The 13,169-nt window shown below is 42.3% G+C and overlaps 1 protein-coding gene across 33 annotated transcripts in view; it reads left to right on the forward strand.

Annotated features, from left to right (window-relative positions):
* NSD1 (nuclear receptor binding SET domain protein 1) overlaps positions 1-13,169 on the forward strand; it is a 148,134-nt gene that overhangs the window by 50,528 nt on the left and 84,437 nt on the right. For all 33 annotated transcript variants that reach the window (XM_051844455.2, XM_051844450.2, XM_051844452.2 and 30 more), the window contains one exon: positions 9,836-9,971. In XM_051844455.2, the coding sequence (XP_051700415.1) occupies positions 9,836-9,971 (136 nt within the window). The remainder of the gene's footprint in view (positions 1-9,835; positions 9,972-13,169) is intronic.

Genomic DNA, 13,169 nt, shown 5'->3' on the forward strand with positions numbered 1-13,169 from the left:
TGTTTTTGTTTTAAGGATATTTATTTGATGGAATGACAAAGAGAGGGAGAGACAGAGATCTTCCTGCTGGTTTAGTCCCCACTGCCCACAACAGCCAGAGATGGGCCAGACAGAAGCCAGGAGCCAGGGACTCCTGGGAGCTGCATTGGAAGTTCAGGGTAGTTGGACTCTAATCCAGTACTCTGAAATGAGATGTAGGTGTTCTGGGTAGTGGCTTAACTTCCACTGTGCCACATGCTGGCTCTTAACTGCTTCTACTTAAAAATTATATTTAGGTTGATTATTCAGAATTTGAAGTATTTTTTTGTAAACAGTGATAAATGTAAGCCGAGTACCTATATTGTCACATCAACTCTTAATGTAATTGGAATAAGGTACATCTGCAAAGAAATAAAGTGGATAATAGAGCAGGAGCTTTTCAGTTGTTGCTATGTGCCAGGCATTTTATATATTTATATATGTGTGTATATATATGTACACACACATATATAAAGATTTATTTATTTGAAAGGTAGTTACAGAAAGAGACACACACACATGCACAAGAAGAGTGAGATTTTTCATCTGATGGTTTATTCCATAAGTGGCTGCAGTGGCTGGAGCTGGGCCAATCTGAAGCCAGGAGCTGAGCTGATTGGAAGCAAGGAGTTTCTTCTGGGTCTCCCACGTGGGTGCAGGGGTCCAAATTCTTGGGCCATGTTCCACTGCTTTTTTCAGGTCATTAGCAGGGAGCTGGGTCAGAAGTAGAGTAGCCAGGCACGAACCGGAATCCATATGGGATGCCTGTGTTGCGGGTTGATGCCCTGGCCTGAAGCGCTGGCATCCCATATGGACGCCGGTTCTAGTTCCGGCTGGTCCTCTTCTAACCCAGCTCTCTGCTATGGCCTGGGAAAGCAGTAGAAGATGGCCCAAGTCTTTGGGCCCCTGCAGCCCCATGGGATAACCGGAAGAGGCTCCTGGCTCCTGGCTTCGGATCGGCACAGCTCCGGCTGTCGCGGCTATCTGGGGAGTGAACCACTGGATGGAAGACCTCTCTCTCTCTCTCTCTCTCTCTGAGTGATAGATAGATCTTCTATTTGCTAGTTCACTCCCCAGATGACAGCAATGGCCAGGGTAGGGCCAGGCCCAAGCGTGGTGTTTCTGGGTCTCCCAGCATGGGTGGCAGGGTCCATCCTGTGCTGCTTTTCCAGGACATTAGCTGGGAGCTGGATCAGAAGCAGAGCAGCTGGGACTTGAACCTGTACCCATATGGATGCCAGTGTCACAGGCTTTACCTGCTTTACCATGGTGTTGGCTCCCTTGGTTCACTTTTTATTTTTTAAGATTATTTATTTGAAAGGCAGAGTTACAGAGAGGCAGAGGCAAAGGCAGCGAGAGAGAGAGAAGTCTTCCATCCTCTGGTTCACTCCCCAAATGGCTGCAACAGCTGGAGCTGGGCTGATCCGAAGCCAGGAGCCAGGAGCTTCCTCTGGGTCTCCACACGGGTGCAGGGGTCAAGGACTTGGGCCATCTTCTACTGCTTTCCTAGACCACAGCAGAGAGCTGGATCAGAAGTGGAGCAGCCGGGTCTCAAACCAGTACCCAATGGGATGCCGGCACCCCAGGCGGCAGCTTTACCTGCTGTGCCACAGCTCCTGCCACTCTTCATTCCCTTTTGACTCTGCAGCCAGGTTAATATCTAACACCTGGCCAGCAGTTATTTTGCCATCCTTTCATGCTGCAGCAGCCTGGGCATTTTTCTCATTAACATTTTATCATTTTTTTAAAACTTATTTGACAGATAGACTCAGAAAGGTTTTCCTTCCATTGGTTCACTCCCCAAGTGGCCGCTATGGCCGGTGCTGCGCCGATCCAAAGCCAGGAGCCAGGTGCTTCTTCCTGGTCTCCCATGTGGGTGCAGGGGCCCAATCACTTGGGCCACCCTCCACTGCCCCCCGGGCCACAGCAGAGAGCTAGACTGGAAGAGGAACAACTGGAACTAGAACCCGGCGCCCATATGGGATGCTGGCACCCCAGCCAGAGGATTAACCAAGTGAGCCATGGCGCTGGCCTCTCATTAACATTTTTTTTTAAAGATTTTTTATTTATTTATTTGAAAGTCAGAGTTACATAGAGGAAAGGCAGAGAGAGAGAGAAAGGTCTTTTTTTTTTTTTTTTTTTTTTTTTTTCTCTGACAGGCAGAGTGGACAGTGAGAGAGAGAGACAGAGAGAAAGGTCATCCTTTGCTGTTGGTTCACCCTCCAATGGCTGCCGCGGCCGGTGCGCTGCGGCCGGCGCACCGCGCTGAACCAAAGGCAGGAGCCAGGTACTTATCCTGGTCTCCCATGGGGTTCAGGGCCCAAGGACTTGGGCCATCCTCCACTGCACTCACTGGCCACAGCTGAGAGCTGGACAGGAAGAGGGGCAACTGGGACAGAATCTGGCGCCCCGACCGGGACTAGAACCCAGTGTGCTGGCGCTGCAAGGCAGAGGATTAGCCTAGTGAGCCTCGGGGCCGGCTCATTAACATTTTAAATGAAGGCAGAACCCTTATGAACTGAGCAACCCACAGATTTGCTATTTTTTGAGTAGATTGTCTCAGCATCAGACTTCTTGTCCAGAGGAATATAGAGATTCCCAGTGAGTATGTGGAAGTAGGATTTCATGGACTGAGGCTAGTAATGTTACTGTCTGTTGTGTTTGATGGTGAGGATCTTCACAAAGCTGAAAAATGCAGCTGAAAATAATAAAGAAAATTCTTAAGTGGAGTTCTGCTAACATTTATTTCAAGTGATTTGTAACTAGGAGTGGGAGGGAGAAGAGATTAGATCCGAATCTCCTACTTCTGGGTTCTGTGTGGAGAGGCTGACTGCTGCTTGGGTTGGCAACAAGGCTGCAAGCATTCAGTCTTCATCTCTTCACACAATGGCTGTGCCGCTCTCCAAGAGGCACCATTAAAATAAATTAGATCACAGCGCCCTTTCAAGGAACTTTGTGCCTGCCCTGTACACACACACAGAAAATATGAAGAAAAAATTGAAAAGTCTGTTGGTTAGATGATTTAAACAGAGTTTAAAAGCATCCTTACAATTTTTAAAAAATTTTATTTAAGGCATACAAATTTCATGAATATATGAAATATATTTCATGTATATATGAAATATATACAGGTTTTGGAATATAGTGATACTTCTCACCCTACTCTCTCTCCTGTCCACGTTCCCACCACTCTTCATCCTCCCTCTCCTATTTCTACTCTTAATTTTTACAAAGATCTGTTTTCAGTTTACTTAACCCTACACTAAGTAAAGTTTTCAACAAATATTATGAAGAAAAAAGAAGCACTCTCATAACAGTAGAGACAAGGGCTCTTGTAAACAATTATTGAATCTAAAAATATCAGTTTCACTCTAATACATTACATTTTAGGTACTCTGTTAGTTACTGCAGATCAGGGAAAACATGATATCTGTCTTATTTGGGACTGGCTTATTTCACTAAGTATAATGGTTTTCAGTTGCATCTATTTTGTTGCAAAAGACAGGATTTCATTTCTTTCTTTTTTTTTTTTTTACCACTTAGTAGTATTCTATAATTTTCTTTGTCCAGTCTTCAGTTGATGGACATCTGGTTGATTCCATATCTTAGCTATTGTGAATTGAGCTGCAATGAACATGGGGGTACAAGTTCACTCTTTTATATGCTGATTTCATTGGGTAAATTCCCAGGAGTGGGATTGCTGGGTCCTATGGTTGATCTATTTTCAGATTTCTGCAGTATCTCCATACTGTACTAGTTTACACTCAACAGTGGATTAAGTTTTCCCCATATCCTTGCCAACATTTCTTTGTTGATTTCTGTATGAGAGTCATTCTAACTGGGGTAAGGTAAAAACCTCATTGTGTTTTTTATTTGCATTTTCCTGAATGCTAGTGATCCTGAGCATTTCTTCATGTGTCTGTTTGCCATTTGAATTTACTCTTTTGAAAAATGCCTAATCAAGTCCTTTGCCCATTTCTTAATTGGATTGTTTGTTTTGTTGTTGATTTTCTTTAGCTCTTTGTAGATTCTGGAAATTAATCCTTCATCCGTTTCATAGTTTGCAGATATTTTCTCCAATTCTGTCACTTGTTGCTTCACTTTACTGCATAGTTCTTTTGCAGTACAGAAGCTTCTCAGCTTGATGTAATCCCTTTTGTCCATTTTGGCTTTAATTACCTTTGCTTCTGGGGTCTTTTCCTAAAGTCTTTGCTTATGCCAGTGTCTTTCATGGTTTCCCCAATGTTCTCTAGTAATTCTGTGGTATCGGGTTGTAGAGTTAGGTCCTTGATCCATTTTGAGTGGATTTTTGTGTGTGAGGTGTAAGGTAGGGGTTTTGTTTTATACTTCTTTTCCTGGCACCATTTATTGAAGAGACCATCCTTGCTTCAGGGATTGGTTTTAGCTCTTTTATCAAACATAAGTTGGTTGTAGATGTGTGGCTTGATTTCTGGAGTTTCTGTTCTGTGCCACTTGTCTACACATCTGTTTTTTTGCCAGGCTGTTTCGATTATAACTGCTCTGTAGTATGTCTTGAAATTTGATATTGTGATGCCTCTTTTTTTTTTTTTTTAATTGTATAAGATTGCGTTAGCTATTCGGGTTCTCTGGTGTTCCCATGTGAATTTTATCATCATTTTTTTCTAGATCTTTGGTTTTTCTAGATCTGTCATTGGCATTTTATTGCGATCATGTTGAATCTGTAAATTGCTTTTGGTAGTATGGACATTTTGATAATATTAATTCTTCCAATCCACAAACATGGAAGATTTTTCCACTTTTTTGGTGTTGTCTTCTGTTTCTTTAATGTTTGTAATTTTCATCATAGAGATCTTTGTCTTCCTTAAATTTATTCCAAGGCATTTAATTTTTTGGTAGCTATTGTGAATAGGATTGATCTTAGAAGTTCTTTCTTAGCCATGGCATTGTCTGTATATACAAAGGCTATAGATTTTGGTGTATTTTAAATCCTAGCACTTTACCAACTTTTTTTTTTAAAGATTTATTTATTTATTTATTTGAAAGATTTACACAGGCAGAGAAGAGGCAGAGAGAGAGGGGTCTTCCATCCGCTGGGTCCTCCTCAATTGGCCACAATGGCCAGAGCTACGCCGATCTGAAGCCAAGGGCCAGGAGCTTCTTCTGGGTCTCCCACACGGGTGCAGGGGCCCAAGTCCTTGGGCCATCTACTGCTTTCCCTGGCCATAGCAGAGAGCTGGATCAAAAGTGGAGCAGCCAGGACTTGAACTAGTGCCCATATAGGATGCTGGCACTGCTGGTGGTGGCTTTATCCACTATGCCACAGCGCTGGCCCCACCAAACTCTTTTATGAGTTCCAGTAGTCTCTTTGCAGAGTCTTTTGGTTCTCCTATCTGCAGAATCATGTCATTTCTAAGTAGCTATAAATTGACTTACTCCTTTCCATTTTGGATCCTTTTGATTTCTTTTTCTTACCTAATGAGTCTGACTAAAACTTCCAGGATGATATTGAATAGCAGTGGTGAGAGTGGGCATCCTTGTCTGGTTCAGATCTTAGTGAATGGAATTGCTTCCAACTTTTTCCCATTCAGTAAGACCCTGGCTGTGGGTTTATTGTAATTGCCTTGATTGTGTTGAGGAATGTTCCTTCTATACCCAGTTTGCTGAAGGTTTTTTCATCATGAAAGGATGTTGCATTTGATCAAATGCCTTCTCTGCATCTGTTTGTTCTTCAGTTTGTTAATGTGATGTATCACATTTATTGATTTGTGACTGTTGAACTATCCTTGCATAACAGGGTTAAATCCCGTTCTGAGGTGTTGTTGGATTTGATTAGCTAGTACTTTGTTGAGGATTTTTGCATCTATGTTCATCAGGGATATTGGTCTATAGTTCTCTTTCTCTGTTGCTTTTTCTGGTTTAGGAAGTACTTTCAGAGAGTGCCAAAGATTCACAGCTGACTTCTCATCAGAAACCATACAGGCTTCTGTCAATCCATACAATTTTGATGCTCCAGGTCTTTATCCATACTTAATTGTCTTGGTGATCTGGTGGTCTTTTTTCTAGACTCAGATAACTCCCAGTTTTTCTTCTCCAGGCTGTATCTCTTCCTAGAACTCGAGCAATATATATAATGACTTTCCTAGCAGTTTCACTAGGTTGTGAAATTGGAATTTTATACTTGTTTAAAACCAAATTCTGGGGGCCAATGCTATGGTAGTGGGTAAAGGTGCTGCATGCAGTGCCAGCATCCTATATGGACACCTATTCAATTCCTGGCTGCTCTACTTTCAGTCCAGCTACCTGCTAATGCTCCTGGAAAGGCAGCTGAGAGTGGTCCAAGTGCTTGGGCCCCTGCACCCACATAGGTTTTTTTTTTTTTTTTAAATAAAGATTATTTATTTGAAAGTCAGAGTTACATAGAAAAAGAAGGAAAAGCAGAAAGAGAGAGAGGGAGAGAGGTCTTCCATCTGCTGGTTCACTCCCCAAATGGCTGCAGTGATAGGAGCTGGGCTGATCCAAAACCAGGAGCCAGGAGCTTCCTCTGGGTCTCCCACACAGGTGCAGGAACCCAAGGATTTGGGCCATCTTCTATTGCTTTCCCAGGCCATAGCAGAGAGCTGGATCAGAAGTGGAGCAGCTGGGACTCAAGCCAGCATCCATATGGGATGCAGGAACTGTAGGTGGCAGCTTTACCTGCTATACCACGGTGCTACCCCCTCCCCCCCCCCCCCCGCCTTAATTAATTTGAGAGGCAGAGGGACAGAGACATATAAATATACAGACAAACCTTCTGTATGCTGGTTCATTTACCAGATGTCTGCAATGGCCAGGGCTGGGAGATGAGAAATCAATCCAGGTCTCCCTCCTCCTGCATGGCAAGAACTCAATTTCTTGAGCCATCAGTGATACCCACCATGGTTCACAGTAGTAGAAAAACAGAGTCAGGATCTGGAGCTGGATAGCAAATCCAGGGATTCTGAAGTAGGATGTAGGCATCTTAAAGCACTGTAACTGAGCCAGTTGAGCTTGTTTTATTTATTTTTTAAAGACATGTTTTATTTTTAAAAGATTTTTATTTATGTATCTAAAAGGCAGAAATACAGAGAGAGGAGAGAGAGAGACATCTTCCATCTGCTGGTTCACTCCCCAAATGTCCACTTCAACCTGGGCTGGGCCAGGCGGAAGCCAAGGAGCCAGGATCTTCTTCTGGGTCTCCCATGTGGATGCAGGGGCCCAAGCACTTGAGCCATCCTCTGCGGCTTTCCCAGACACATTAGTAGGGAACTAGATCAGAAGCGTAGCAGCTGGAGTTTGAACTGGCATCCATATGGGATGCTTGCAGTGCAGGTGGAGGCTTAACTTCCTATACCACAGTGCCGGCCCTCTGTTTTATCTTACGGTGCAATGTGTATAGGTTTATTCCTTCCTTCGTGTAACAACCAGGGCAGGGCCAGACCAGACAAGGGAGCCAGTAACTCAAGATAGGTCTCATGTGTGGGTGACAGGAACCCAGCTGTTTGAACCATCACCTTCAGCCTTTTAGGGTACACATTTACAAGAAGGTAGAATGTGAAACAGAACTGAAACTCTCTTATATGATGGGGACAAAATGGGATGTGGGTGTATGAACCACTGAGCCATATGCCTGCCCCCTCTCCAGAGGTTGGGAATTAATTATGACTTACTCATTTTTTGTCTTTATAGTTTTGTATTCTGCTGTCTGATGAATTTGCATGCATTTTAATTAAGGATTTGAAGAGGATATATTTGTGAATTTCTCTTTCCAAGGTTAATCTTTTAAACTGGTCTTAAGTCATCTATATGTGTATTTGAGATTTATTTTGTTCTTTTTTTTTTTTTTTAATTCTTTGAAAGGCAAGAGAGGGAGAGGGAGAGGCAGAGAGTGCACGAGCGAGAGCGAGCACCATCTTCCATCAACTGGTTCACTGCCCAAATGGCCCCAACAGCCAGGGCTAGGTCAGGTGGGAACGAGGAGCCTGGAACTCCATCCCAGTCTCCTATGTGAGTAGCAGGAGCTCAAGCACTTGGGCCATTATCTGCCATCTCCGAGCTGTGTTAGCAAGAGGCTGGAGCAGAAGAAAAGAATAGCAGGATTTGAATCAAGTATTCTAATAGATATGGAATTTTTTTTTTTTTTTTTTGACAGAGTGGATAGAGAGAGAGACAGAGAGAAAGGTCTTCCTTTTGCCGTTGGTTCACCCTCCAATGGCCACCACGGCTGGCGCACCGCACTGATCCGAAAACAGGAGCCAGGTGCTTCTCCTGGTCTCCCATGCGTGTGCAGGGCCCAAGCACTTGGGCCATCCTCCACTGTACTCCCGGACCACAGCAGAGAGCTGGCCTGGAAGGGGGGCAACCGGGACAGAATCCAGTGTCCCGACCGGGACTAGAACCCGGTCCTTGAGTTATGATATTATTCATAACTTATTTGAATTATTTAAATGAAATTAATTCACCAGACTTGGGGCTGGCATCATGTCATACCAGGGAAAGTCACTGCCTGTGATGCTGGCATCCCATGTGGTCACCTGTTGGAGTCCAGCTCCCTGCTAATGCGCCTGGAAACGCAGTGGAAGATGGCCCAAGTCCTTGGGCTCCTGCACCCATTTGGGAAACCTGGATGAAGCTCTTGGCTCTTGGCTCAAACCTGGACCAGCCATGGCTGTTGCAGCCATTTGGGGAGTGAACCAGCAGATGGGAAATCTCTCTGTTTCTCCCTGTCTCTCTTTGTAACTCTGCCTTTCAAGTGAATAAAATAAATCTTTAAAAAAAATTCACCATACTCTTTATGACTCCTTAGTGCTAGGTGGGTACTGTTTTAGGCATTAAGGAGGGAAGATTGAAACTGATGTTGTTTCTTACCAAGCTGTCTTCAAGGTAGTTGAAGAAAACAAGGATATTTATATTTCTCCTTGGTGTCAAAAGATTACTCTTACTGTAAGATTCCCAAATACTTCTTTTGGCCATCCAGAAATATCTCAACACATGTTCAATTCTTTTGGTGTACCAGATGGGAAGCTCAGGCCTATGAAACACATAATGTTTTCATCTCAAGGCAATCAGTTTTTACCATTTGTGTGGTTCTGAAGGCATGGATATGAGTTTACAGCTGATATGGAAGAATTTGGATCCATGTCAGTCAGACATATTTAGAGAAAAGCTGCAGCCAGTGTGTACACTGGACAGTTCCCAGGGATTCGTTCATATTGGATTCTGAGTGTTGTCCCTTGGAGTGGGACAGCAGGTTGTTCTGGATGCAGCCTAATTTTGCATATCCTGGGAAAAATCTAGATCAGTTGCTAAGAATTTACCTTGTATATAACTCAGGATTTTTTCATTATAGCCATTTGTTAATTAATTAACAAAAATGTCTATTTGAGGAGGATGTAGAATATGAACTGCAGAAGGGTCTACAGTCTCTTGATATTGTTAAAATTCTTTTATACTTCTCCCCCACCACAGTGTTATGATTCGAGGACTAGAACAAGTGTATCTTTTCCTTGGGATGCTTTTGTTTACCTATTATTTATTTCAGTTTTTAGTTCTTTATAAATCAGACCATCTTTAATTTTATTTTCAGAATGCCAGCAGGCTAATTATATGAGACAAATTTAAGTTGAGGACTACTGTGCTACAGATGACAATGTTATGAACAATTAAGGGAAAGTAGGTGGACCTATTTAGTAATTGTTAGTCTGAAATGTTTTCTTTCTTAAATTTTTTGGGAATAGCTTGTTCAGAAGGGTAATGATAACATTGTTTCAAAAGCTTTTGCTTCTTAGTGATAGATATCCCATGTTTTATCTGTCTAAAGTGTCAACCCAAGAAAAAGTCGACACCACTGAAGTATGAAGTTGGAGATCTCATCTGGGCAAAGTTCAAGAGACGCCCATGGTGGCCCTGCAAGATTTGTTCTGATCCATTGATTAACACACACTCAAAAATGAAAGGTAATTCTTGCAGTTGTTATTCGGAATAAAAACAGAATGAATTTTAAATTTGCAATTATTTAATATAAGCCAATTTTTCTTGCCTTTAGTAATCATCCATTCCTTTGAGCATTTTTGTGAATAGTTACATATTCAGTGTTTTTGTGTTTTTAAATTTTATTTTATTCTATGATTTAAAACTTCTCAGTCACTAACTGTAGACGCTAGGAAATTGTTAGGCTGTTCACCTAAAGTTTACAATGTCCACAATCATTCTTCAGTATTTTTACATGTTTTTACTTTAATCTTCAGATTTGTATCATTTTTGATAATCAACAATCTGAGACAATTATAATGTGTATAAGTTACATTGAATTTTGAAGTCTCATTTAGAAGCATTTTCTTTAATTACTATAGTTGTTTCTTACTTGGTTGGTCTATTTGAATCTCAGGTGCCTTATTCTTAAATTGCTGTAAAGGTAGGGGCAGAACTTGATTTTGAGCTCTCTTTTTCTGTTAAGATGCATTGAGATTTTTTAAATGCTGTTTAATATCATATTTAGTTTTTGAATAGGTCGCATGTTCATGGGGTTTTAAATCAGTGCACTCCACACTCTTCTGGGTAACCAGTTTTTTTTTTGTTGTTTTTGTTTTTAACTTTTGTTTAATGAATATAGATTTCCAAAATACAGCTTATGGATTACATTGGCTCCCCCCCCCCCAATGACTTCCCTCCCACCCGCAACCCTCCCCTTTCCCGCTGTCTCTCCCCTTCCATTCTTATCAAGATTCATTTTCAATTTTTTTTATATACAGAAGATCAGTTTAGTATACATTAAGTAAAGATTTCAACAGTTTGCACCCACATAGAAACACCAAGTGAAAAATACTGTTTGAGTACTCGTTATAACATTAAATCTCAATGTACAGCACATTAAGGACAGAGATCCTACATGAGGAGTAAGTGCACAGTGACTCCTGTTGTTGACTTTACAAATTGACACTCCTGTTTATGGCATCAGTAATCTCCCTATGCTCCAGTCATGAGTTTCCAAGGCTATGGAAGCCTTTTGAGTTCACCGACTCTTATCTTATTTAGACAAGGTCATAGTCAAAGTGGAAGTTCTCTCCTCCCTTCAGAGAAAGGTACCTCCTTCTTTGAAGACCTGTTCTTTCCACTGGGATCTCACTCACAGAGATCTTTCATTTAGGTCCTTAATACGTTATCCCTCTTAGCATTTTTTTTTTGTCTGTTCTACTTAATACTACTGGTTTAATTCTGTAATTAATACACAGTCATTCTTAAGTGTTGAAATTCAACTGAAATGTGATCCCTGTTAAATATAAGAGTGGGAATAAGAGTGGGAAGAGATGTACAATTTGGGACATGCTCAAGCTGACTTGCCCCAAATGGTAGAGTTAGAAACATACCAGGGGATTCCAATTCAGTTCCATCAAGGTGGCATGTACCAATGCCATCTCACTAGTCCAAGTGATCAATTTCTGTTCACAATTGATCATAATGAAAGGACTAAGAGTCAAAGGGATCACATAAACAAGTCTAGTGCCTGCTAATACTAACCGATAGAATAAATAAAGGGGAGAGCGATCCAACATGGGAAGTGAGATACACAGCAGACTCATAGAATGGTGGATGTCCTAAATAGCACTCTGGCCTCAGAATCAGCCCTAAAGGCATTCGGATCCGGCTGAAAAGCCCATGAGAGTATTTCAGGCATGGAAAGCCAAGACACTCTGGCAAAAAAAAAAAAAAAAAAAAAAAAAAAAAAGTGTCCTCCCAGAGTTTGTATATGTGTGTGTGTGTGTGTGTGTGTGTTTTTGCAAATCCAAAGACGTTCTCATCTCCCTCCCCTTTTCTGTTTTTATATAGTAGCAGTTCAGGTCACTTTTGCAGGTTCATTTTTCAGTTTTTTGGAAGTGAGTTTTAAGCTTCCTTTGTTTTTAAAACTGCTTAGTTCCATACTTTTTTTTCTTTTTAAGATATATTTATTTATTTGAAAAGCAAAATTAAAGAGAGTTTTTTTTTTTTTTTTTTAAGATTTATTTATTTACTTGAAAGAGTTACACTGAGAGAGAAGGAGAGGCAGAGAGAGAGAGGGAGGGAGGGAGGAAGGGAGGTCAGTCTTCCATCTGTTGGTTCACTCTTCAATTGGCTGCAATGGCTGGGGTTGCACCAATCCAAAGCCAGGAGCCAGGGGCTTCTTCCAGGTCTTCCACGTGGGTGCAGGGACCCACAGACTTGGGCCATCTCCTACTGCTTTCCCAGGCCATAGCAGAGAGTTGGATCATAAGAGAAGCAGCCTGGGCTCAAACCTGGGTGCATATGGGATGCTGGCATTACAGGCGGTGGCTTTACCCACTATGCCACAACACTGGCCCCCAGAGAGATCTTTTTGTCTGTTGGTTGATTCCTCAAATGGCTGCAAAGGCCAGAACTGGCATGATCCCAAGCTGGTAGCCAGTAGCTTCATCTGGGTCTCCCATGTGGGTACAGCAGCCTTGGCACTTGGGTCATTTTCCGCTGCCTTCCTAGCTGCATTATCAGGGAGCTAGATCGGAAGTGAAACAGCTGGGACTTGAACTAGCGCCCATGTGGGATGCTGGCGCCATAGGTCGCAGTTTTACCCTCTATGCTAGGTTCTCTTTTTAAAAAGATTTGGTTTTTTTGAAAGGCAGGGTGACATAGAGGGAGAGACAAAGAAAGAGATCTTCTATTCACAGGTTCAAAGGTGATAGCTGAGAACCAAGAATTCCATGTGACTCTTCCACATGGGTGGCAGGGCCCAAACACTTGGGCTGTTATCCACTACTTTCCCAGGCTTGTTAACAGGGAACTTGATTAGAAGTGTTGCTTTGATATGGGATGGTAGTTTCATGTAGCATGCCATACTACAGTGCCGAACCTTTATTTTATTATTTATTTCAATTTCAAAATAATTATTTTTTTATTTGAAAGGAAGAGTTACAGAGAGAGAGAGAGAGATTGAGAGAGATCTTCTATCCCCTGGTTCACCCTCCAAATGGCCACAATGGCCAGGGCTAGGGCAGGCTGAAGCCAGGAACCAGGAGCTCCATCTCCCAAGTGGGTAGCAGGGACCCAAGTACTTGGGCCATCATTCATTGTTCTCCCAGACACATTGGCAGGAAGCTGAATTGGGAAACGGAGCAGCCAGGACTTGAACCAGCACTGTGACATTG

The sequence above is a fragment of the Oryctolagus cuniculus genome, chromosome 6 (assembly GCF_964237555.1).
Source record: "Oryctolagus cuniculus chromosome 6, mOryCun1.1, whole genome shotgun sequence".
NCBI lineage: Eukaryota > Metazoa > Chordata > Mammalia > Lagomorpha > Leporidae > Oryctolagus > Oryctolagus cuniculus.